Source organism: Piliocolobus tephrosceles, chromosome 5 (assembly GCF_002776525.5).
Source record: "Piliocolobus tephrosceles isolate RC106 chromosome 5, ASM277652v3, whole genome shotgun sequence".
Lineage (NCBI taxonomy): Eukaryota > Metazoa > Chordata > Mammalia > Primates > Cercopithecidae > Piliocolobus > Piliocolobus tephrosceles.
The window spans coordinates 53,869,174-53,896,667 of NC_045438.1; the positions used below are offsets into that span (position 1 = coordinate 53,869,174).

The window sequence follows — 27,494 nt, forward strand, 5'->3', positions numbered from 1 at the left end:
TTATGCGAACACAAGTATATGAGGGGTTGTGTAAAAATTATTTTTCTCTTGCTGTACTACAAAGACATAGAATCAAACTGCTTTTTTTCGACATACTGGTTTTTCTTTCTCTTTTTCTTCTCTTTCTTCTATTTCTTGTGGATATTATGGCTAATAACACAACAAGTTTAGGGAGCCCATGGCCAGAAAACTTTTGGGGTAAGGTATTTCTTTTACTGTTTAAAATTTAAAATTAGGATGTGAGAAATGCACTGCGTGATTTATTAAAACATTGAAAATCTCTGAGACATTTTGTTTACTATAAAGTGATTATTTAAAGTTTTCATATGTTTATTAACAGAAATTTATTTCATACATTTATTAGCAGAAATATATTTATATATAGAAATATATTTCTATGTCTTTATAGTGTTCTATGAAGATATTCAAGAAGAATCTGGGTGTTAAGTACAGATTTTGGCTGATGTTATAAAATAAAATTAGGGAATAATGAGGATAAAAATAAAAAACATAAGTTGGAGGTAATTCCTGCTTAGAATATGGCATATAGATTGTGTGGGAAAAATTAACTTTCATTTGTTTGAAGGTTATAGATTATATATTTTATTTTATGAAATCAAGAGTTTCCATAGAGACTATTTTCACCTATGTTGTGAATGTTATGTGCTTTAATTTCCAAAGTGAAGCCTAATAACATCTGTACTTAAATGAGTGAATTTAAAGTGCGATAACACAGGTAAAATAAATGAATGACTTTAGAGTATAACAAATAAAATATGGAAAAATATGAAATTTGAGAAAACTTTAGTAGAAAAGATTAAATGGAAATAACATGACGTGTAACATTCAGTGGAAGCCTATCACGGGGGTGGGGGAAAAGAACAATACAGAAGTATTTTTTGGAGTATTTTTGTCTGAGTCCAGCCACAGCTAACAGTCCAGTGTTCCCTGATGTTGACAATGGGTCTGTGCTGAGGTCAAAACTCTGTTGCTCCAGGCTTAGAGGTACAAAGAAGAAGGGCTCACATGGGAAGTTGACATGTACTCTTGGGTTCAGGGACATTTTTATATTAAAGGAGGCAATTTAAATTAAATTCAGAAAAACACCTTAATGAAGAAAATAGTATATCTGAACAGATCTGTTTATATGCCCAGAACAAGTTTTTAATCCTCTCAGTGAACAATTCAGACTTTCTGCTGTGATTCAAGGCGGAGTTTTGGGAACTTTCACATAGACAGTGGGCAGTAGTGGCCAACTTTGCCCAGCAATCTGTATGTCTACCATCACAGAAATCTGCATGAAAAGAATTCACTCCAGTCCTTTAACCTATGTACTTTCTTAGATGAAAAATGTGGGGACAAATATATATTGGTTTTAAAAGATATTAAAAATTCAGCATAAGAAAAAAAAAAAAGAACTAGCTCATTCTTTTTTTCTCACCTACATTTATGTTTGCTGGAAGCCTGAAAACAAAGGATATTGGTGAGCTCCTAATAAATTTATGTAACAAAATTAAGAAGAAAATAGATTATTCTAGTATGTTGTAAAGAAAGGCTTTTGGTAATAGGTTATTTTAGGTAGCTAGCACTAGACAGAAGTCTTTGAATTGTGGATGTCTGATTATATGCTTGTTAAAATATTATTTGCTGTCCTCACTTATAGAGAAAATAAGTGCTAAATACACACTGAAAAAGAGCTATAGTCTGTCTAAATCAAATTCATCATTATAAAAAAGGTTATCTGTATAAATTATTCAAAAGTAAAGTAGCCTTTTTTGCAAAAATTAATATGTAGAAGTCAATCTTTTTTTTTTTAAACCATTCAAAATTAAATTTCAGGTTTATTTAAAAAAACAAATCATTATTCACTGACTAAAACATGGATAATAATCATTAAAATAAACTGGATATTAATAAGAGAATGCTTAGTTGGAGTCCACCTAATGATTCTAAAAATTTAGATATTTTTAATATGGAAATCTGTGTTTAAGAGGGAATTAAAACCTATTATTTCAAAGACAAATACTAGTTTTTCCTTTCTCTTGTTATGTGACTGTAATGAAAATTAGATGAAAATAATGAAAACCAGAAAAGAGAGTGTTACATTGATAAACATTAACAAAGCGAATGGAAATATGGAGAGCAGATATAATGTTTGATGATTTTAGGAAAATATATAAAAGATTGTGTTATTGTTTCTGGGGTAAAAATATGAAGTATAAAATGTGAATAAAAATACAAACATATAAAATATGTACATTTCCTGAAATATAAACGTCAATCTTCTAAATTTCCATTGCTTTTTTGTATCCAAATTGATGTCTATTTTGACCACTGACTCCTCAAAAATATTATTTTGAGAATCTTGTACAATGCAGTGAAATGCATTGTTATTGCTTCCCAAATCAGTCATCTGTTTGGGACATTGAATTTGGAAAATAAAGAAAAATAGCTTAGAAAAGGAAAACTTGTACATTGAACCATATAAATCTCTCAGACGTAGCACTTTAAGCTACATAAAAAGTTGTTTTCTTGATATGACTTTTCTGGTTTACTTTAATGAGCGCTAAATGATGGGATAGTAATATCGGGTTATTACCAAAAACAATAGGTGGCGTTTTCATAGCTATCACTCACTAAAACTTCCTAAAGGTGTGCAAGCATTTAAGTGCAAGGGTTGGCAACAAAGTTGGCCTGAAAGTGACAACACAGATGCAGACTATCACCTTCCACTCCCTATTTTTGCTTTCTTTAATGCACTTCCTTTCTCTATAAACATTCCCATAAAAGCTGCAGGAAACATGGCCCGTTAAAATTTGCCGTGTCCTCCTCTAAGGCAATAGGAGATAAATACTGAACTCAGTCATTCTCTTAGTACTTGAGAGTCCTGTAGAAGATGTAGTTTTGGTTGTTTCTGCTGTCTTACTTTGCATTTTTTCCCTTATGGCTAGCATTATGAAAAGTTGGAGGAAGATACTGTTGCAGGAGTTTGCATTTATTCACTTAATTCAGTTCTCACCAAAAGTAAAATGTTTGTCTCAAAAGGATTATGCTTTTGGAGGTGATTATGCATCTATACATATGCACATACAAACCTATATAGTTGTGAAATAACACATGATAAAATAGCAATGGTTGATAATATGAGTTAGCACAATATATGGCAGAAATAAGCCCTAAATCTTTCTCAGAAAAAAAAAAAAATGAGGTGCTATCTCCTCCTAGAAAGATAAATTTCAGACAGGGAGATTAATTCTAAGAAGGACATTCTAGTCATTCATTTCTTTCCCTCGTCAGCTCATTCTCATTCAGTTCATTAGTTCACTCAGAAGCATTCGCTGACCATATTAGGCTATGTGTTAGGAGTCAGTGACATAAATAAGGTATTTCAAGAGGTTTGGGGAACTCAGGAAAAATGTCATCAGCAAACATGGAGAAGTAAAAACACCCAGGCAAGTTTGTGGAGAAAAGAACAGCTTGACTAGAGAGTCTGTGTGTGGTTGTTTCAGGGACATAGTTGGTAAGGCAGGTTGGAGGCAGATTTCTGCAAGATTTTGAATATCAGCGTAAAAGTTTGATTTAATTTAACCTGATCACTTGAAATCCAGTGATTTATAATCTCTCCATATTCCTCCCTCTGGGAATTTTCTTTAAGGTTGGAGGGGGGTGTGGATGGGTGGAGGGGTTATATTCTGTGTATTAGAGAGAGGGGACCTTTGGTGCTTGATCAAGTTCTGGCCTCTGCTGACATCTACTGACATGTATTTCTCATCAGCTTTTGAGACATTGCCCTTTCTCTGATTTTCACTGCTGAAATCTCCTACTATAAAATCTGGCTCACATGATCTGTGTAATATTAGCTAACAGCATGACTTTTCCTTTCTGTATATCCCTCTGGTCTACTGGCCCTTATTCAAGTACTTCTCCATCTGTCTCAATGGCACAGAACAATTTTCAGTATTATCCCATAACCCTAGAACTGCAGGAGCCTTCCTTAGGAGGTTGGGCTACATCAGGTGCCCTTGGCCTGGATGCAGTAACACCATGTCCCCCACTCCCTACCTCACTTCCTTATCTGCTCTTCAGACACCCAGGGGTTCTCAGAGCGGCTTGCCATCTTCCCCAGAAAGCTGAAAATGAGTACCAGTTTCTCTGGGATTCCCTAATCAATCTGTAGCTCATCACAGGGAGGGATGGAGAGTGATGCTTCGCCTCTCCAAAACCCTTACAGGTCATATTCTATATAGCTCCTCTTTGCTTCTCCAAAGCTCCTCCTCTTTAGATGTATGGAAATTGACTCATAGGCCATGGTTTATTCTTTCCTATACTGTTTATGATCAAAAGTTATGTTCTTAAGTCCTTTAGGCTCTTAGCATTTAGAAACTGAACCAAACAAAAAAACTCAAAGCGCTCTTTTCTCTTTCAAAATATCCAACTATTGCAGTCAAAATGTTGACTTTCAAGCTATTATTTATTCTATATGTTTTAAAAATTATTTAGTAATTTAAACGTGAAGCATTGATTTTTCTTTTTTCTGTGCATCCTTGCTAACAGACTTAATACTCTCTAAAGTAATTGATGAGATGCAGGGTTGTGAACTGATTTGTTAGGGATCAAGTGCTGTCAAGAGGAGGGATCCCTGGCTACTAGTGGAAAATACTGCTCTTTGGCCTGTAGAAAAATACGGCTCTTAGGGGGCACCCCAGCAGATGGGCATAGGATGTTCCCAAAGAAGTTGAGAGGGGAACAGGTTTATGGGCTGGGCATATGTCCCAAGAATTTCCACTATATCTTCCCCAAAAGGAAACAAATACTATTTCACAAATTCATTTTTTCAATTTGTATTTTAAAAAGAAATGTCTATGTTGCATATTAATAGTCTATTCATTAGTTCCCTTATCTCAGTTACCTAGAAAGTTTGAAAAACATTTACAAATGCTTGTCTTTAAACTGCATCAGAATTACTTAGAATTATGAAAACTCATCTCTCACTGGACTCCATGCTCAGAGATTATGATTCAATAGATGTGAGATGGAGCCGTAAGACTGGACTTTTTAATACATCCCTGACCTCAAACTTCTGCATCTAAATTCATGAGAGAAAGTGGCCTGTAATTATCCTTTCTCTGACAGCTTTGTCAGGTATCAATGTTATGCAAGCCTTGTAAAACAGGTTGGGACATGTTCCCTGCTTTTCTATTACTTGGAAAAGTTTGTATAAGATGGCATTGTTTATTGTTTAAGTGCTTGGGAAAATTCACTATTGTAACTATATGTAGTATTTTCCGTTGGAGTGTTTTTAATGGCACATTCCATTTATTTAACAATGGTGAACTACTCAGATTTTCTTTTTTAATTTTAATTAATTAATTAATTATACTTTAAATTCTAGGGTACATGTGCACAATGTGCAGGTTTGTTACATATGTATACATGAGCCATGTTGGTGTGCTGCACCCATTAACTCGTCATTTACATTAGGTATATCTCCTAATGCTATCTCTCCCCCCTCCCCCCTCCCCCCAACAGGACCCGGTGTGTGATGTTCCCCTTCCTGTGTCCAAGTGATCTCATTGGGATTACTGGGATTACTCAGATTTTCTATCAATTCTGTTAGTTAAGGGAGTTCGTATTTTCCAGGAATTTGACCATTTGAATTAAATTTCAAAATATATTGCTTAAATGTTGTTTATGCCATTCTCATTAGTTTTTCAACATTTTATTATGAAAATGTTCAAACATACATAAACCTTAGAAGAATTCTACAGTGAACACCCATATACCTTACCATCTGAATTCTATCTGTAACATTTTTATAAAACTCATTTTCTCTTTCATCTTATTAGTCAATATATTTCAAAGTAAACTGAAGACATCAATACAGTTCCCCCTAATTACTTTAGTATGCATATCATTAACAGGAATTCAATTATATTTTACAACTATTTTCCTTTTAAAGTCAAATTTACATACAATGAAACATATAAGGTGAATAAAAATGAAGTGTACAAATCATAACAGAACATTTGTTGAATTTTGACACACACGCTTGAGTAACCCAAAGCCCAATCAAGATACATAATCACTAGCCCAAAAAGTTTCCAAATGCCCCCTCCCAGTCTAAAGGCTTTAAGACTTTAAAATTTTTGCTTTCATATTTAGGATCCATAATTGTCCACTTCAAATTAAATTTTTGCATATAGTGTAGAAATTGAGGGATTGTTTTCATATTGATATCCAGCTTTTTCTGCACAATTTCTTGAAAATATTTTTTTCTGTATTTTATTTTATTTTATTATTTTATTTTTGAGACAGGGTCTCACTCTGTTTGCAGGTTCAACTTCCTGGGCTCAAGTGATCCTCCCATCTCAGCCTCCCACATCGCTGGGACTACAGGTGTATGCCACCTCAACAGGCTAATTTTTGTCTTTTTGTATTTGTAGAGACAAGGCTTTGCCATGTTGCCCAGACTGGTCTCAAGCTCCTGGGCTCAAGTGATCTGCCCACCTTGGCCTCCCAAAGTGCTGGGATTACAGGCCTGAGCCACTGTGTCCAGCCAAGACTTTCTCTATTCAAGTCGTTTGGCACCTTTGTTGAAAATCAAATGGTCATGTAAGTGTAAACCTGTTGCTGAGATCTCCATTCTGTTTCAATGAAACAAATTGTTGACTTTTATAGTAAGTCTTGAAGTTACATAAATCTTCCAACTTTGTTCTCCTTTTATTTTTTAAACAATTTTTATCATATAATAATTGTACATACTTATGGGGTACAGAGTGAAACATCAAAACAAGTATACAATGTGTAATGATCAGATCAGGATAATCAGCACTTCCTTCACTGCAAACATTTATTATTTCCTTGTGCTAGAATGTTCAAAATATCTTCTAGCTATTTGAAACTATACAATACATTAATAACTGTTTTTCTCTTTCAAGATTACTTTGGCTTTTCTGGACCTTTTGTATTTTCTCACTCCCAGGCTTTATTGAGGTATAATTGGCAAATAAAAACAATATATTTAAGGTGTACAACATGAAATTTTGATATACATATATATTGTAAAATGATTACCACAATCAAGCTAATTAATACAACCACCACCTCAGGTAGTCAGCTTTATTGTGGTGGTAAGAACACTAAGATTTACTTTTTTGGCCAATTTCAAGTATAAGAAATAATTTCATAACTACAGACACTATGTTGTATGTTAGGACTCCAAACTCCTGCACAACTGAAACTGCATTTTTTTGCTCAGCATCTCCATTTTCTCCCCACCCCCAAATCACTGGTAATCATAGTTCTCTTCTCTGCTTTTATAACTTCATCTTTTCTGCATTCCATAAATAAGTGCAGTCATGCAGTACAGATGCTCATCCACTTACGATGGGGTTATATCCAGACAAAATCATTGTCAGTTGAGAATATCAGGTTAAAACTGTATTTACTAGAGCTAAACTACTGAGCATCATAGCTTAGCATAGCCTAACTTAAATGTGCTCAAAACACTTACATTAGCCTATAGTTGAGCAAAATCATCTAACACCAAGCCTATTTATTAAAAAGTATTGAATAACTCATGTAATTCATTCAACACTACTAAAAATGAAAAACAAAATGGTTATATGGGTACTGGAAGTACAGTTTCTACTGAATGCATATGGCTTTTGCACCATCGTAGCCAAAAATCCCAAATCCAACCATGGTAAGCTGGTGGCTGGCTGTATTTGTCCTTCTGTGCCTGGTTTATTTCACTTAGCATAATGTCCTCCAGGTTCATCTAGGTTGCTGAAAATGACAGGATTTTTTTTAATGCTGAATAATAACATTCCCTTATTATATACAGATGGTCCCTGACTTATGATAGTTCAACTTACAATTTTTTGACTTTATGATGATATGAAAGTGATACACATTCAGTAGAAACTGTAATTTGAATTTTGAATTTTGATCTTTAATGTTTATTATTTTTATTTTTTATTAGTATTGTAAAAATTTCCCCTACTTTGGGGCATTCCAGCCTTGGACTCATTGACTCCAGCTAGTTAAGATAAAAAAATTGGTATAGAAATTATTGAAAGAACACTCAAAATTCCAGCAATGACCATTGCTAAGAATGCAAGTGTTGAAAGATCTTTGATAGTTGCAAAAATTATGCAAAGTTCCTCAGAAGTTGGTTATGATGCTATAGTCAGAGATTTTGTGAATATGGTGGAAAAAGCAAGTATTGACCCAACAAAGGTTGTGAGAGCTGCTTTATCGGATGCTGCTGGTGTGGTCTCTCTGTTAACTACAGTAGAAGTTGTAGTCACAGAAATTCCTAAAGAAGAGAAGGACCCTGGAATGGGTGCAATGGGTGGAATGGGAGGTGGTATGAGAGGTGGCATGTTCTAACTACTAGGATAGTACTTTACCTTTATTAATGAACTATGACAGGAAGCCCAAGGCAGTGTTCCTCACCAGTAACTTCAGAGAAGTCAGTCGGAGAAAATGAAGGAATGGCTGACTGATGTTTAAGAAATCACTGTAACCATCAGTTACTGGTTTAGTTGACAAAATATATAATGGTTTACTGCTGTCATTGTTCATGATTACAGATAATTTATTTTGTATTTTCAAATAAAAAGACATTTGTATATTCCTGATGCTGGGTATAAGAGCCATGTACCAATGTACTGCTTTCAACTTAAATCACTGAGGTATTTTTACTACTATTCTGTTAAAATAAGGATTTTGGTGCTTGCCACCACCAGATGAGAAGTTAAGCCGTCTTTCTGTGGAGAATGAGAACAATCGTGTACAAAGTAGAGAAATATCCAATTATGTGACAACTTTTATGTAATAAAAATCTGTTTAAAGTTAAAAATTTTACCTTTTATTATTATAAAGCTGGATTTTGTTTGATGAATTGCCTAATTTTAGACTATTTTAAGTATTCTGTGCATATTTAAGGTAGGTTAAGCTAAGCTATGAAATTTGGTAAGTTAGGGGTATTAAATGCATTTTCAACTTATGGCATTTTCAATGTATGATGGATTTATCTAAATACAACCTCATCATAAGTCTAAGAGCATCTGAAATATAACATTCCATTATAGACACCATATATGTGTGTGTGTGTGTATGCATATCTATGTCACCATATTTTCTTTATCCATTCATCTGATGATGGACGCTTAGATCGATTATGTGTTTTGGCTATTGTGACAATGCTGCAATGAACATGGAAGTACAGATATCTCTTAGAGATTCTGATCTCATTTCCTTAGAATGTCCACCTGGAGGGATTGCTGAATTCTATGGTAGTTCTATTTTTAAGTTTTGAGGAGCCTTCATACTGTTTTCCACAATGACTGCATTAATTTACATTTTCATCAACAGTGTACAGTTTGCGTTTCTCCACATCTTCACCAACATTCATTATTTTTTGTCTTTTTGATAATAAGCATTTTGGCACATGTGAGGTGATATTCCATTGTGGCTTTGATTTGCATTTCCCTGATGAGTAGTTACGTTGGGCATTTTTTCATCTAACTGTTGGTCATTTGTGGGGCTTCTTTTGAGAGATGTCTATTCAGGTCCTTTGCTCATTTTTTAAACAGATTATTTGTTTTCTTGCTTTTGTGTTGTGTGAGCTTCTTATATACTTTAGATATTGGCTTCTTATCAGATATATGGTTTGCAAATATTTTCTCTCATTCTGTGGGCATATCTTCTCTCTGTTGTTTCCTTTACTGTGCAGAATCTTTGTAGTTTGACACAATTCTACTTGTCTATTTTTGCTTTTTGCTTGTGCTGTCATATGCAAAAATATAATTGCCCAGATCAATATAAAGCTTTTTCCCTATGTTGTCCTCTAGTAGTTTTTTGGGTTTCTGGTCTTAGGTTTGTATGTTTAACCCATTTTGAGTTGATTTTTCTTTTTTTCTTTTCTTTTTTTTTTTTGAGATGGAGTCTAGCTCTGTCGCCCGGGCTGGAGCGCAGTGGCCGGATCTCAGCTCACTGCAAGCTCCGCCCCCGGGGTTAACGCCGTTCTCCTGCCTCAGCCTCCCGAGTAGCTGGGACTACAGGCGCCTGCCACCTCACCAGGCTCGTTTTTTTTTTTTTTTTGTATTTTTTAGTAGAGACGGGGTTTCACCGTGTTAGCCAGGATGGTCTCGATCTCCTGACCTTGTGATCTGCCCGTCTCCATATGTATGAGATAAGGGTTCAATTTTATTCTTCTGCATGTGGATATACAGTTTTCCCATTACCTTTTATTGAAGAGGCAATAATTACCCCTTTGAGCATTTTTGATATTGTTGTCAAATATCAGTTGTCACAAATGCATGGATTTATTACTGGGCCTCCTCCCTATTAAGTTTCATTAATCTAAATGGCTATGTAAATGCCAGTACCATGCTGTTTTGACTATTATAGCTTTGTAGTATATTTTAAAATCAAGTGGTGTGATGCTTCCAGCTTTGTTTTTATTGTTCCTTTGTATTGTCATCATATACAACTTAGTGCCATTTGTAAAATAATACAAAAAGCCTGTTTATTGGAATTTTAGTTGATTTATTTATATAAATTTATTTATATATAAGGGCAGTTGGCATCTTAATAATATTGAGGCTTGTAATTCACAAATATAGTATATCTCTCCATTTTTTAGACCTTTAATTTCTTTCAGTAGTATTCCAAAATTTGTGGTGCAGACATCTTGCATACATTTTGTGAAAAAGATTCCTAGGTATGTTATGCTTAATGATGCTATTGTAATGGTGTAATTATACTTTCCAGTAGTTTGCTGCTAGTATATAAACATATTTTTATATATAAATCTTAAATTCTGCAATCTTGCTTAATATAATTTGTAGTTGTATTTTAGAATACATAAGATTTTCAATAAAAAACAATCTAATAGCTGGGTGCATTGATGTGTGCCTGTAGTCTCAGTTACTTGGAGACTAAGTTGGGAGGGTCATTTGAGCCAAAAACTTTGATACCAGCCTGGGTGACATAGTAAGTCCCTGCCTCTAAAATCTCTTAAAAACTAAATCAATCAAACTAATAGATTTATGTATATCCTGTCCCAATTCTTTATAATTATTGCATATTAAATCTATATAAACTATACATTTCATATGAAAATATTTTAATTTTTGCTCTAACTAGAAAAATGAATTTTAAAGAAATTGAGAGAAAAGAATCTTCTCTATTTACTCTGATACTATTTCTGATAGTCTCAATTTCTTCTTAAAGATCCCAGTTTTCATTTTCCCCAGACTAAGGATTTTCTTCAGCACACGTTTTAGTGTAGGTATGCTGGTGATTAATTTGAATTCTGTTTCACCTGAAAGAGTATGTATTTCATTACTATACTTAAGGGATACTTTTGCTGGATATAAAATTCTGAGTTGACAGCTTTTTTAAAATCACTTTAAAATATCATTGTGTTTTATTAAAAGCGAGTAGTTATTCAAATAATTGTCTTTTATGAATGTAGTGTTATTATTATTGCTTGTAATTTGGCTGTGTTCAAGATTTTTTTGTTAACCTTTGATCTTCAGCTGTTTGACTATGATGTGCATAGTTCTTTATATATAATCTGCTTGATGTTACTGAGACTCTTGATTTGTAAATTAATTTGTTTCACTAATTTTGAAAAATTTCAGCCTCATTTATTCAAAATGTTTTTAGCTCCACTCACCCATTCCTCTATTTTGGGGATTATAATTGCACATCTGTTAAATATTTTTATACAGTTCTACAAGTCCTAGAGGCTTGCTTTTTCCCCCCAATATTTTTCTCCATTTTTCAAACTGGATCATTTCTATTAATACACCTTTAAGTTGGCTGATTCTTTTCTCTCTTACTTTAATTTCACTGTTAAGCTCATGGTATAAATTTTTTTCAGTTCTCAATTTTTTTTAGTTTTAGAATATCTATTTTGTTATTTCTTATAGTTTCTATTTCTTTGCTGAAATTTCCTATCATTTTATTCATTGTGAATGTTTTACTTGAAATCATTGAACATGGACGTATGAGTTGCTTTAAAATTTTTGTCTGCTAATTATATCTGGGTCATCTTAAAGTTTGTTTTTGTTGACTGTCTTTTCTCTTAAGAATGGGTCACATTTTCCTGTTTCTTCATGTGCCAAGTAATTTCATATTGTATCTTGAACATTTTGAACGGATTCTGCTGTATTACCCTGAAGAGTGTTGTGATGTATGTTTTTCCCCCTAATTTATTTTCACAGGCAATTAACTCTGTGAAACTACAACTACAGAAACCTATAAAGCCTGTCCCTTGGGCAGCAGCTTAAATATTACTTTATTTTATTTTATTTTTCTCTAGTGCTGTTTGGAATATGTCCCGTATATGTGTGATTCAGGAGTCAACCAAAGATATGTGAAATGTTTATAAGTAAAATTTGGGGATTATCCTCTCTGGCTTTCTCTTCTCCAGGATTTCCTTCTCACATTCTTAGCAGCTCTTGTTTCCATAATCTCTGTCCTTTGTTTCTTAAGATCAGAAACAGTGCAGGTTTTCAATTATCAATTTACCTGTCCCAGACTGGAAGCTGCCCTCAGGTTAAAAGGTTTGAAAACTGGAACTTGACTAATATTTGGTGTTCTTTTCTTCCAGGTGTCAACTCCTCTCTAGTAGCTGCAAGCATTTGGTCATTCTTACGGCCCTTAGGTAGAATTTTTTTTTTTTTTTTTGTATTGTTTCCAGTGTTTATAGTCATTATTACTTGAAAGGGTCAGTTCATAAAAGCTGATTTGGAATCCTAGTTTGATGTTTTTATTGCCTGTATAATCTGTTCTAATGTTTTTACTCTTGATATTGGTGATTTTCTCTCCTTCTCTCTGTCTCTTTCTCTTGCTCCTGCCCATTATTTTCCCCTCTTTCTCTTTCTGTCCTCTTTCCATCCTTGTCATTCCAATTAGTATTTTATTAATTTTTATTAGATTTTTTTATATCTGTCTTTGATAATCTCCTCTATTTTTTCTTTCTTTCTTTTTTTTTTTTTGCCCGTTTCGTTAAGTTCTGCTTTCTCTTATTTACTGTATGCTACTTTACTTATGTATCAGCTAGTGATCCTTTGTTAGCTTCTTAATATGGAAACCAAAATAACTGATTTTTTTAGGCTTTTTTATTTTAAAATATATACCTATAAAGCTATAAATTTTCTTATGAATGTGGCTTTAGGCACATCTCACACGTTTTGATATTTCACAATTTTATCAGAATTCAGTTAAAATATTCTATAATTTTCATTAGATATTTTATTATCTATAAGATCCTCAATATCTGCTGAAAATTTTTAACTTGTTAATTTTTTAAACACATTAATCAACAGTTATTTTAATATTTTGTCTGATAATTCAAATATCTTCATAACTTACAGGTATTTTTCAATTTTCTATTTGTTCTCTTAGTTTTCGTTTACTTTGTCTTGCCTCTTAGGATGACTTGTAATTTATTACTAGGTATATATAAATTTATTTAAATATATAACTTTCTATTTTATTTATATGTAAAATTTTCCTTCTGACAGTTAGTTAGGGAAAGATCACCTCAGTCCAACTTGGGATTGATCTATATTTTTATCTTTGTGAGGTCTGGTCTTTTTCCTGTTTACCATTAATCTTAGGGAGTAGATCTTAGGGCACCTGATTCCAGAGTCTGGGATGTTTCCTAGGGTCCAATTTCCTTGGCAGCCCCTGAACACTAACTTATGTTTTCTAAGCTTACCGATAGTGCACAGCATTCTACTCAGATATTTTTGTTTCTCTTTACAGATTATTGTGATGAGAGATTTTCTCTTCTCCTGGAATTTGCTCCTTCAATTTAACGGTTTTGATAAGTCTCTGATGGCTTCAAACAAATTTAAGAAAGTATTTTATTCTCTATTGTATGCTTGCTCTCAGTGGCTTGATACATGTTAGTCTATCATATACAGAAAGCGGTGTGCTACCTTGATCCTTTTGAATTTGCCCTCTCCTCTAGCAATACTGTTAACTAATTATATTCAGAATATGGCTTGTGCTTTATGCTTTTGATCAAAACTACTTTCAAGTCTCCAAGCCTTTTGTTTATTTGACCACTACCATTCACAAAAAGGCATCTACAATTTATTTTTTTCCATGAAGCTTTTTAAAGCATTCCAGATATATGTTATCCTCCTATCTTTCAAATATAATGACATTTCCAGCTCATAATGCTTATGTATCTCATTCACATTTTCTTAAAGAGTATAAATTAACGAATTTAGTTTCCATTAACCAGAAAGGAAGAAAGAAAAACAAGAGTTCCATTTAGGCTTCAGAGGTGGGACAGGATGTCATTTTAGGTAGAGCAGCCAGGGTAGGCCTCAATGAGAAAGTTACATATGAGCAAAAGACCTGAAATTAACCATACAGATAGCTGAGGAAATAATTTTAGGAGTAGATTATAACCAGTGATGGGCCCTAAGTCAGGAGCCAGCCCATCTGATGTACTTAAGGAATGGTGAGGAGGGAAGTGCAGACAGAGCGAGTGACCCAGAGGAAGAGTAGATGGGCTCAGATAATTGGGAGCCTGTCAAGTAGGGACTTTCAGGACATTCTTAGGCATTTGTTTCACCTCTGGGAAAAGCAGAGGATTTAGAACAGAAGAGTGATATGATTTGACTTATATTTTAAAATGTTCTCTGACTACTGTATTGAGCACATTTTTGGGGTGTGGATATGGCAAGGACAGAAGCAGGAAGACCATAGTCCATGTCACAGATGTGGGAATGTGGCCACTTGGATCAGTGAAGTCGCAGAGTGGGTAGTGAGAAGTTGAATTCTGGATTTTTTTGTTTGTTTGTTTGTGAAAACAGACCCAATAAGATGTTCTGGCAGATGAGATATAATGGAAAATACTCCTTGGCTGTTTACATTATTATAATCAATCAAATTTCTAGGCTCTAAATATTATTGTCCCTAAAAATCCTTTTTGTCAAAAGTCATTCTATTTCCTGAACCATTCTCCTGTACACTCTATGATACCAAGGACTTCATGGCCTGCTTTGGTGAAGGTTGAACTTACCATTCTTACAACTGCAAAGGGTTTCTGAATGTTTTAAACAATGTTTCATTCTGCTGTCATTGATCAAATCACTTTCAGAGTTGGAATGATTCAACTCAAGCCACTAGATGGTGACCTCTACTAAATTTTAATACCAGTGGAAGGCATTTGAGGTATTGATTATATTTACTAAAAATCATACTCAATATTACAATATTAAAATTGAAAGACACGAACGTGGCTGTTATTATTAGGCCAAGAAGGGTCAAATGACTTAAGTAAATTACACAACTATTAGCAGGAAGAGCCAGTGTTCACTGAGGGCTTGTTATGTGCCATCTACTTGCTAGCTTTGTAGGTATGTATTACAAATTAGGATGACATATATTTAATTTATATGGCATACCTTACCAATGTTAGAGTTTTTTCCTTCTGCTTTCAAAAGGAAAGTTACATTTTTAAAAGTAACCATTTGGTCTTATAAGTTGCATTATATTGCAATTATAAGAAGAAAGATTATGGCTCATTTTTCTTCTCCTAAGATTGTTGAGAAGTAAGAAGGCAAATCATTTTTTAAAAAGCAATATCTGTGCCAATGTCTTTTTTTTCAGTTACATTTTCTTCTACACCAGGTTTTAAAAAAGGATCCCAAAATACATTGTCAAAAGTCTGCCAGAATGGAATTACATATATGAAAATTTAAAGCTGTATCACCAGTAGATGCTGCCTTCATCACACAGTTTCTAAATTCTAGTGTGGGCAGGTCAGAAAAATCATTAACTATAATTAAATGAAAAAAAATGTGTATGAAAGACCACTGCTGTTGTTTGACTCAGCATCTCTTCCTCATTGCCTTTCTTCATTTCTACATTTGCCTTTGCTGTTTGGACGTAAGGGAGCTTAAGAAGTTAGATAAGCATTTTACCACATATCTCAGGAAGTCTTAGAAATTCTTCTGTCAGCGGTATTATTTGTAGGTGTTTTAATATTCTGCAAGGTATAAGAATTAGTGCAATGATTTCTGATACAGTTTGGCTCTGTCCCCACCCAAATCTCATTTTGAATTCCCACATGTTGTGGGAGGGACCCAGTGGGAGGTAATTGAATCATTGGGGCAGGAATTTCCTGTGCTGTTCTCGTGATAGTAAGTAAGTCTCACGAGATCTGATGGTTATTATAAGGGAGAGTTTTCCTGCACAAGCTCTCTCTGTCTGCTGCCATCCCGGCAAGGTGTAGCTTGCTCCTGCTTGCCTTCCACTGTGATTGTGAGGCCTCCCCAGCCATGTGGAAATGTAAGTCCAATTAAACCACTTTCTTTTGTAAATTGCCCGGTCTCAGGTATGTCTTTATCAGCAGCATGAAAACAGACTAATACAATTTCTAAAGTGTGAATTTTACTGACTTTGTGGATTAAAAAGTCATTTTCATGATACGTGTACTCTACTGAGCAAAAGTTAAACAAATCCATATCAAAAAAAATATTTTTGTAATTTTTATAATTTCTGTTGCACCTCCATCTTATCCTACTTTATATTCATTCAAAACTTAAATAGCCTATTATTGTATGTATATGTTATTCTTATGATTCTCATGTACATTTTAAATTCATTATTTAATCTTTTTTGGATATCTATATAACCCAATATTTGATGATATTTTAAGTCATTTCCCCAAATTTTGGGCATAGACAATAGGTTTACAGTATCAAATCAAAGTATTACCAAGCCACAGAGAATGATCATTTTAAATAGGTTTGTTGTCAAATTCCTTTTATGGAAATATTGTTACAGTTTTAGTGCCACAAAAATAATCGTTTTACTCCCCAAAGTGAAACTTGTCATTTAAGAAGATTGTGATGGCTCACTATATTCTATAATAACTTGTCCATTAGAGTTTGGATATTATCTTAGTTTTCTTACATCAGAACAATAATATATTTTGGAAATAAAACAGTCATCTGAAATTTAAATGTATTTCTCACTCCATCTATTTTTGTTGTTTTTGCTAATCACTGTATTTTTGTTAATTGCTGTTTTGCTTAATCGCTATATTTTATTTAATTAATTTATTTTTACTTTTTGTAGAGACAGATCCCATCATGTTGCCCAGGCTGGTCTGGGCTCAAGCAATCCTCTCACCTTGGCCTCCCAAAGTGCTGGGATTACAGGCATAAGCCACTGTGCCTGGCCTCAATCACAATAATAGACAAGAAATTATTTTTCATTGATTTCATTGATTTAAATAGTTTCTATTTCTTTCTTGAATCTAAAGTTTGCTATTATTCCACTATAAATAATATTTATATTTGGAATATCTGATTTGTCAGAAGATGAGAGTCTCAAAGGGCATACACAGAGACCATGTATAAGGATTCTTGTAAACTTTAAATGCTTTCGTTGACTAACTGAATATATTTTCTCCTTTCAGATTCTGGTTTTAACTTCATTTTGCTGAAATCAAGGAAATATCTCTTTCTAAATTTTATCTATTATGCCTGCTTATATACTGAGATATTTAGAGTCTTCAGTCAGACTCTAGTAGTGGTTACATACATTTGCACACAATAGCAAGGACATATACTTTGTAAATTTGAGTATTTGTCTTCTCATTTATATCACACACGAGTGTAACTAATAGTTCCCTAACCAGTGATACTTGCCAATCAGTTATTACAATAAATCAAGTGTTAATTCTACCACACAAACCTTAGCTTCCGTTTCAATATCTATAAAATGAGGAATTTATGTCCAACACATTTTTGATTTTGTTTTAGCTGAAACTCCATTTCTCTGCATCCATAGCTGAACTTGTTGATATTTAAAAGTCTCCACTAAAGGCTATTGATTCATGGAAATATATCTGTAGAACACACAATATTATTTAACCACCGTTTTCTCAAGTATTTCTGTTCATAACAGGTTACAATATACTCTGGTATTGAATCGACAAATTTTTATGCACTTTGTATTGCTTATTTTCATTGTAGATTAACATTTTCTTACCTTACACTTAGAAAATAAATAAATAATTTAGCTATTAATTAAGACGCTTTGGTCTCAAATCCTCACTTGACCTTCACCAGATGTGGGACTATGGGCTTGCTACTTACTTCTCAGTAGCCACAACTATTAAATGGGAATAACACTAGCATTTCCTTTATTGGGATGTTTGAGGATTAAGTGATATAATACACTAAAAAATGTGCCTGGGATCTTTGCCCAAAGCCGTTGTTTTAGAGAATGTTGATATAACTATTTGTACAGATAATTGTGAAAGTAGGACACAATAAATATAGCTTTTCCACAGGAGATAAATGTGACAATATACAGTGTAAGGACACGAACTATATCCTAAAATTAGACAGCAGCGATTATTCCTTTGTAGTTATTAACGTTAGTTTGTTTTGTTATTTCTGCGTTCTCGGTAGTCTATATATTATCACAGATTACAACAACATGCTAAAAAGAACCTTGGCAATCATAAAATCTAACTCCTTCATATATATATGTGTGTATACACACACACACACACACACACATATATAATGAAATCAGTGGGTCTAAACAAATTCCCTAAAAATCACAAAACATATTACGAACAGAGCTGAGTTTGGAACCCTGTATCAGAGAACTTTTGCCATGTAACTATCCACCCCCAAACATAGTAGCTTAAAATAATAATTTGCTTAGCTCACAATCCTGTGGATTGGTAATTTGAGACGAAGTTAGCTTGGTGGATTTTCTGCTGGTTTTTGCTCATGTGTCACAATCATTTGGTGAGTTGACTAGCATCTGAATTATATAGGATGATGCCATTCATATGTCCAGGTTAGCAGGCTCTTGGCTAGGGCTGTAGGGGTTTCTGGGCCATGTGTCTCTCATCATCTGGCAGGCTAGTCTGGCCTTATTTATATGCTGACAATGGCAGGGGTCTCAAGAGCAGGAAGGGTAGAAGCTGAGCCTCTTGTAGCTTAGGCTTGAACTTGTATAGCTTCAATTCCATTGCATCCTACTCGTCAAAGCAAGTCATGAAGCCCGCCCAGATTCAAGGGGTAGAGAAATAGACTATCTCTTGATGGGAAGAACAGCAAAACTTCTGTGGCCATTTTCTCCCCCTCTTCCCCAGTCTCACAACACCCATCAGCTAATTTTCAGGCTATGGCTCTCTCGATACAGAATATACCTAGATAAGCAATTCGCTACGATAGCTTACCTTTCCACTTAGCAGTAACTCATTTTTGTCTAGGAAATGTCGGAGTCTTTATTGAAGATATACTTGAAGTGGAGCTTGAAGAATGGGTTTTCCAGACAGAAGATTAAAATATTGAATTCAGATATAAGGAAAAATATGTGGAAAATCGCAGAGTTTCAGAGAGAATGACAGGCTTTGGTACAGTGAGAAACCAACATGACTTGTGGATTACATCATGGTGGGGAAATGTGGGGGACCAAGAGGCTGGAGGAGTCTTCTAATATCCAGAGTTTTTCTATACAAAGTAGTGTGGCAAGAGGAGACTCAGTTACCCATTTTCATTTGAGAATATGTATTTAGTTTACAAGAGACAAAAAGGTAGCATTTCCATTAGGAAAAGGCATTTTTCTCCCCAGAAAGGGAAATCTGAACAAATTACAAGTTCTACGAATTAGAGAATACTGGTGTGTAGCAGAGATGCTATGGAGGTACGGGCTACAGGAATTTCATCATCCCAAGGGCATAATAGAAGCATGAGCTGGAACCTGGGAAACAAGAAAGAGCCCAGTAGTCTGCACAGGTCAAGTCATCAAAGAGTCAGAGATATAGGTGACTGTCTGGGAGTTCAGGAAATATGACATAAATCAGTCAGCTGGCCAGATGGTTCTATTCCAGCACTTCCTATCTCAGACAGAGCAAAGGAAGTGAGGCATCATGAAGACTGCAGGTGGCAGAAATCAATGTGATTGATGAAAGCAGACAGAGGAAAAGGCAACGTTAAAGTGTTGACAAAATTCTTTATCAATCCAGCACATTAGTTACTACTATAATTCAAAAGGAAATCAACTTTGGGCTACATTTGCAACTCTATAAAAAATGTATGAGCTAAACGCCATAAATTAATGACATCAAGTAAGACTACTTTTATCTTTTATTTCTTAAAGATGATAAAACAGCTTAAGTGACCTGGAATGCTACAGCTGAAAGTGTTATTTTGTATCTTTCTGCTTGAATAAATGGAAGCATTATCAGCTTTCATTTGTTCATATCCACCTAACACCATCTTCTATTTCCCTGATTCAAAGTATGTTTAAATTAATCAGTATTCTATGAATTACAGCATATATGCTGACCCTTGTTTTTAGTTGAAAACCTATTTAAATATTGATTTAGTAATTTGTTTTCTTTGTTTCAGAGGACCTTATCATGTCCTTCACCGTATCCATGGCAATCGGGCTGGTACTTGGAGGATTTATTTGGGCTGTGTTCATTTGTCTGTCTAGAAGAAGAAGAGCCAGTGCTCCCATCTCACAGTGGAGTTCAAGCAGGAGATCTAGGTCTTCTTACTCCCATGGCCTCAACAGAACTGGATTTTACCGCCACAGTGGTTGTGAACGTCGCAGCAACCTCAGCCTGGCCAGTCTCACTTTCCAGCGACAAGCTTCCCTGGAACAAGCAAATTCCTTTCCAAGAAAATCAAGTTTCAGAGCTTCTACTTTCCATCCCTTTCTGCAATGTCCACCACTTCCTGTGGAAACTGAGAGTCAGCTGGTGACTCTCCCTTCTTCCAGTATCTCTCCCACTATCAGCACTTCCCACAGTCTGAGCCGTCCTGATTACTGGTCCAGTAACAGTCTTCGAGTGGGCCTTTCAACACCGCCCCCACCTGCCTATGAGTCCATCATCAAGGCATTCCCAGATTCCTGAGTAGGGTGCTTTTGGTTTTTGTTTCTTTCTTGTCTTGTCTTTTACTGAAAGGAAATCGTAAATAGGCTAAACAGAATTTTGAGGGCATGGCCCAAGTAACTAATGAGTTCCAAGTTGAAACATGGTTGTGCAAGTTGGACATTACAATGTAAAACGTATTTTCTTGGAGCACATGTTTTCCCTTTTGTTTCAAAAAATGTAATATCTTCTCCCAAGGGTTTTATATTTATGTATTTTGTATTCAATGTGAGGCTTATTAAAAATAGTGATTCTAATGTAAGAATCCGCTGAGATGCATTGTATATATTTTAATTAAAATTAAAACTTTAGATATTTGTGGATTACAATCCTCATTTACTTCCAATGTGACTAGAAAGAGAAAAAAAATCACTGTGTCACTTTAAAGAAAAATCTTCTAAGGAATTTGGATTTTACTTTCTTTAGAATGATAAGTGAATCATATTGACATTTTACAATCTTGGATTTCTTTTTTTTTTTTCTTTTGAGACAGGGTCTTTGTCTGTTGACCAGGCTGGATTTGCTGTGGCATCATCAGAACTCACTGCAGCCTCTATCTCCCCAGCCCAAGTAATCCTCCCATCTTAGTGCCCAAGTAGTTGGGACTACAGGGGTGCACTACCATGCCTAGCTAAATTTTCTTGAATTTTAGTAAAGATGAATTCTCACTATGTTGCCCAGGCTGGTCTCAAACTCCTAAACTCAAATGATCCTCCTGTCTCGGCCTCCCAAATTGCTGGAATTGTAGGCATGAGCCACCATGTCTGGCCAATCTTGGTTTTTTAATAGAATGTGTGGGTCCGAAATGACAGAACATAGGACATTCTAAAGTTCCTTGATTTTACTCATTATGAAAAGTGTGGGACTCAAGCACAGGAAACTGAACTCTTTTGGTGTCATTGGATGTTTCATTTTTGACACTAATTTTTTCTGGACAAACTCTTTATGTGTTTTTCCCAAGAATAGTTATCTACTTTCTTGAGGCAAAATCCTTGGATTTACTAACATGATGATTTACCTTTTCTTCACCGTTGTCATTATGTTGTTAGAAAGGCAACAGGAAAAAACCCAATTCATTTGGCCTAAAAACAAGACTCAAGTTTAAAACCAAGCTCACATTTTTCTTAAGCTAAAAATTTTCTTTCTTAAACTTACATCTAGCAACTTGGAAAGCACTTTCTCTGGGGATCTTCTTTTGTAACTTCACAGACAAATAAGTATGAGTCACTGCGGAGAGAGTTTGTTATTGAAATAGATGTTACCCATGAAGAATTCTCCTTCCTGGATTGACTCTTAATCATCAGGCATCATCCCTTGTTTGCTTCTCTACGAATCTCAATTCCAACTTCTCTGCAGAGACTTTGTACAGTGATTAAGCCATGCCAGATGGTCTTTGGTGCACACAGTTATTTAAGAACCCACTTCCACAGGTGGCTGCCCTTGTAAGGAAGGATGCATCCCTAAATGTGGGCACCAGAGAGCTCCAGTGGGCAGATATCTGTGGCTGCCCTTCTCATTTAAGGACATGAGTTAACTGGAGTATTACTCAAAAAGCCTGTGGTTCATTTCCAATATCGTGAATATTTAGTTTATGTGGCCGTTTCTTTGTTTCTTTGAACACTGGGATTTTCAATGAAAAAGTGCTCTCTTTCATTTCCTACTGCAGTGGTCACAGCTAATAGTGTCTGAACATGGTTCAAGAATAAGAGATTCCATGTAGCATTTTCTTTATTATTTTCATTTCACTTATGTTACCCATCATTCCTCAAGGACAATTATTCTCAATAATGCTTATAGAAAATGTTCTCTAATTAAACATGCCAGAAAGAAAAAGTGAGGGAAAGAGGGAGCAGGAAGAAAATGGAAGAAAGAAAAGAAAAAGGGAAAAAGGCTAACAGGATAACCAATTTGTTATAAGTTGGCTTTCAACAAAGAAATTTAGCAGCCAAGTAAGATTTCAAGAGAATATTAACTTGGTATCAAGGCTACTTTTTTTTTTTTTTTTTTTACTTACATGTTATCCTTAATGTCTAACATGAAAAATCAACAGAGTATGATTTTTATCAAGAATTTATATTGGGAGTAAAAACTGCTTTATATCTCCCAAATTAGGAAGAGAAGACCAGAAATCCTCTGGGGCATTTAACCATCTGGCAGAATTGTAACCCTTATCCCAGTTATAAGACAGTCAAAATGACTATTTCCTAAATATTGTGAGTGTATGAAATGTGAAATTAAAGCAAAAACTGGAGACTTTTAATGTTGTATTTCTTTAATTTGAAATGTTTTGTGGATTATGAAATAAAAATAAATTGATGTCAAGTTTTATTCAAAATTCATTTATGAAATAAAGCCAACACTGTTCTAAAAAGCAAGGAGTCAAGAAATTATAAAATTCAGATTAAATCAGGAAAACACATTAGATGAAAAATTATACTGCAGAATTTGAGTATTAAAAGTTATTGAATAAGAAAAGTCTCCTTTTTACTTTAGTATTTAAACCTCATCTAGACTATTTGTAAATGAATGGACTGAGACAGAAATCCTTTTTCATACAAAAATGTATAATGGAGAAAGGGTAATGTCACAAATAAATTTTACAAGATTTTTTAAATTAATGCAGATGGAAGAATTAGTAAATTATTTATTTAAAACATGAACTTAGATTCTTATCTCATTAGCTAAATATATAATTACAGAATTATTTAATTAATGTTTTTAGAGAATAAGCATTTTAAATAATGGCTATCTTAAAAATAGAGGAAATTTGAAATAAATGTTTAGCAAATCTATGAAATAGAAAAGGGGCACTTTTTAATAGCCAAAGGGATGAAATAAATTACAAAGGAAAATATTAACAGTTTTGATTATTTAAAAAAATTTAAAATTCTGTTCATTAAAAGATAAATGTATCCAAGTCTAAAAACAAGCAAGAACAGAAAAATGAAGAAAGAAGTTAAGTTCATATAAATATGGCAAAAATGGCCAATATCTTGAAGTTATGATTAGCACACATAAATAGATATGGAAAATACTCAGGTGTAAATAGATAAATTGGTAATGAACCAAAATAAGCAATTCACCAAAGAGAAAAATTAATTGATTAACAAGTTTATACTGCATGTTACTACTAAGAAAGTGCCCATGTACATTTAAACAACACTCTAGTAGTTTCGTCTATCACATTAGCTTATTATTATTATTATTATTATTATTATTATTATTATTATTATTATTTGAATAGGGACGGTGTTTTGCCAAGTTGGCCAGGCTGGTCTTAAACTCCTGGCTTTAAGAGATCCGCCCACCTCAGCTTCCCAAAGTGCTGAGATTACAGGTGTGAACCACCGAGCCTGGCCCATATTAGCTAATTATTTATGAAATAATGAATCTCCTTGCTGCTGGCAAATGTACTAAGAAGGGCATGCTCCCACATATTTCTGGTGGCAAGGTAAACTGGCATTGCCCTTTTGGAAGACAGTTTGATGAAATGTATCAGGAGTCTTGCACTGGACAGACCATGAAGTTTCCTAGCACCTGCCAGGTACACGGTTTTCTCTGAGAAAAGTGGCGATGAACTTGTATGGAGACGAAGCCTGCTATGCTGGCCGTGTGGGACTGGATCAGAGCATTCCGTATCAGATGTGAGTAACCGACCGAACTAGATCTGCCCTGCTTTGCGTGAGAGGGTGGCGATGAAGGGAGAGAATGGGAGAACTGCCACTGAGAGACCTCGAAGGGAAAGGAGAGACTAAAATAACAAAGACCTGGAGTAAAATGGCTGCAGTATCTTTTGAATAAACTTCCATTACTTAAGATTACTCATATCCTTTTATGACGTTACAACTTGAAATAAATTCATCCCAATACCAATTCAAAGAATGAGTGATGGCCGGGCGCAGTGGCTCACACCTGTAATCCCAGCACTTCAGGAGGCTGAGGCAGGCAGATCACCTGAGGTCGGGAGTTTGAGAGCAGCCTGACCAACATGGAGAAGAACCCTGTCTCTACTAAAAATACAAAATTAGCCAGGTGTGGTGGCGCATGCCTGTAATCCCAGCTACTCAGGAGGCTGAGGTAGGACAATCAGTTGAACCTGGAAGGCAGAGGTTACAGGTAACAGTGAGCTGAGGCTGTGCAATTGCATTCCAGCCTGGGCAAGAAGAGCAAAACTCCGTCTAAAAAAAAAAAAAAAAAAAAAAAAAAAAAAAAAAAAAAAAAAAAAAAACAAAAAAAAAAAAAAAAAAAAAAAAAAAAAAAAAAAAAAAAAAAAAAATGGCTGATGAGAAATAGACCCTATAGTCTAGACACTAGGATAGTTCTACCCTCACTCAGGCAAGTGGGACCCATGTCTCATGGGGCCCCACACTTCAGAATACCTTCTTTGAAGTTTCCTAAATCACAGTTCAGTCTGTAGAACTGGCCAGGGCTGGCAATGCCATCTGGACAGGGCACATGAACCTAGACCAAGACCTGTGTGCATGCTAGTCCTTTTTTGTTTTTTTCTGTCCCTTTCAGGTGATCTTTGACCCTGTATCTAGCATGTCAGGTCAACCAGATGTCTCAGGAGCTCTCCAGGACTTTTATCTATGGGGTCTCCACGGTTGAACCCCAGTTTCAGGAGGACAGCCTGGCAATCAGGTCACTGCTACTGATGGGAGCGTATTTCTTTCACAGAATCACATGATACTGGACAGCCAGAATGGTACTGACTTGCTGATCTGGGGTGACTTTAACTCACAATGAAGAATCTATGGATAATAACTGTCTAAGTACTTCTTCTCAACTCACTTAAAATATTTATGGAGGCTGGGCACGGTGGCTCACTCTTGTAATCCCAGCACTTTGGGAGGGCAAGGCGGGTGGATTACGAGGTCAAGAGTTTAAGACCAGCCTGGTCAAGATGGTGAAACCCCGTCTCTACTAAAAGTAAAATTAGCCAGGTGTGGTGGTGGGAGCCTGTAATTCCAGCTACTCAGGAGGCTGAGGCAGGAGAATCGCTTGAACCTGGGAGGCAGAGGTTGCAGTGAGCCGAGATCGCACCACTGCACTCCAGCCTGGGCGACAGAGTAAGACTCCATCTCAAAAAAAAAAAAAAAAAAAAAAAAAATTATGGAAAGATCACTATACCTCATTTGTGCCCATGAATTTTGTAAAACATTTTTAACCAATTTTTAAATTACAGATAAGGCCCTGTCCAGGGCCTCACACACTGCAGCTCTGTCCCCGTGCTGAGATGACATGGGGAGACACAAAGCGTGAGCCTAATCTGATTTGAAAAGCAAGTCATTCATGCTTTGTTGTGGTAAAATGCTGATCATCTCTCATCCTTGTGGTATAGACATTGTGTCTGTAACCACAGAAGAGCTTAGAATATTGTAGCTATAGCTTGAGAGTGGTTCCAAGAGTTGAAGCCATGCTGGAAGAACAGATTTAATGAGATCTTCATTGTGGTGTAAGTAAAATAGAGAACGGCCATGAAAGTGCACTAGCATATGTGGTGGCTTTTGTAAGGTATGCTGGGGAAAGGACAGATGTTAGTTCCCAAATGCCTGACCAGGAGCTAGAGCTGCAGGGCCAGCAGGTGTCACTGCTGCCAGTGACAAATCCCTGCTGTCAATAGCCGTCACTCTGACACTACTGAAAAGCTACAGCAGAAATGGACACCTTTATGATCTGTGGGGTCCTCAGAGTCCCAGGGACTCAGGGACTTCAAGACTGAGAAGAGTCTTTATTGAAAAACCAGGTTTCAGGCCGGGCATGGTGGCTTACGCCTGTAATCCCAGCACTTTGGTAGACCAAGGTGGGTAGATCACTTGAGGTCAGGAGTTCAAGACCAGCCTGGCCAACATGGTGAAACACCGTCTCTACTCAAAATACAAAAATTATCCAGGTGTGGTGGTGTGGGCCTGTAATCTCAGCTACTCGGGAGGCTGAGGCAGGAGAATCCCTTGAATCTAGAAGGCAGAGGTTGCAGTGAGCCGAGATCATACAATTGTACTTCAGCATCGACAACAGAGTGAGACTCTGTCAGGAAAAAAAAAAAAAAAAAAAAGGAAAAATCAGGCCTCATAGTTAAGCCTCTGCTTAGCTAAAATAGAGAACAGGAGGGCTGAAAGTTAAATTAGATTATTGACTACAGTTGGGCAGGAGGAATGGCAATGGGTGCCATTAAGTAACAGAAATCAGTCAAATGGTCAATGGGAATCTGAGAGTAGACGACTGTAGGGCATGATGGGAGTAGCCTAAGGTACTTGTTCAAAGCTGAGGAGCAAATTGAGGGAAAAAAATTGACAAAATGCATGACAAGGAGTTAATGCTTTTACATAAAGAGCTCACAGGATCAATTAGAAAAATCACTATAAGAAAGAAATTAAGAAATTCCCTGGTGAAAATGAACGTAAAGAATCCTAAGTAGAAAAAATAAAAAACCCTCAACAACACTGAAAGTGGAAACACTAAAAACTCCTATTAAGAATTCCCAAAGAGGCAGGGCATGGTGGCTCATGCCTGTAATCCCAGTACTTTGGGAGGG

At 35.4% G+C, this 27,494-nt stretch overlaps 1 protein-coding gene across 3 annotated transcripts; it reads left to right on the forward strand.

Annotated features, from left to right (window-relative positions):
- On the forward strand, positions 1 to 27,008 carry MYCT1 (MYC target 1). Of its 3 annotated transcripts, none has more exons than XM_031935566.1 (3): positions 1 to 198; positions 20,430 to 20,941; positions 25,478 to 27,008. In XM_031935566.1, exons 1-2 carry the CDS (start codon positions 3 to 5, stop codon positions 20,939 to 20,941), a joined length of 708 nt encoding a protein of 235 aa, XP_031791426.1. In that variant the 5' UTR covers positions 1 to 2; the 3' UTR covers positions 25,478 to 27,008. The 3 variants fall into 3 exon arrangements, with proteins under 3 accessions (XP_031791426.1, XP_023061894.1, XP_023061895.1); XM_023206127.2 differs by lacking the exon at positions 25,478 to 27,008 and adding an exon at positions 12,632 to 12,685 and having other exon boundaries at positions 16 to 198; positions 20,430 to 23,281; XM_023206126.2 differs by lacking the exon at positions 25,478 to 27,008 and having other exon boundaries at positions 20,430 to 23,294.
- The last annotated feature ends 486 nt before the right edge of the window (positions 27,009 to 27,494 follow it).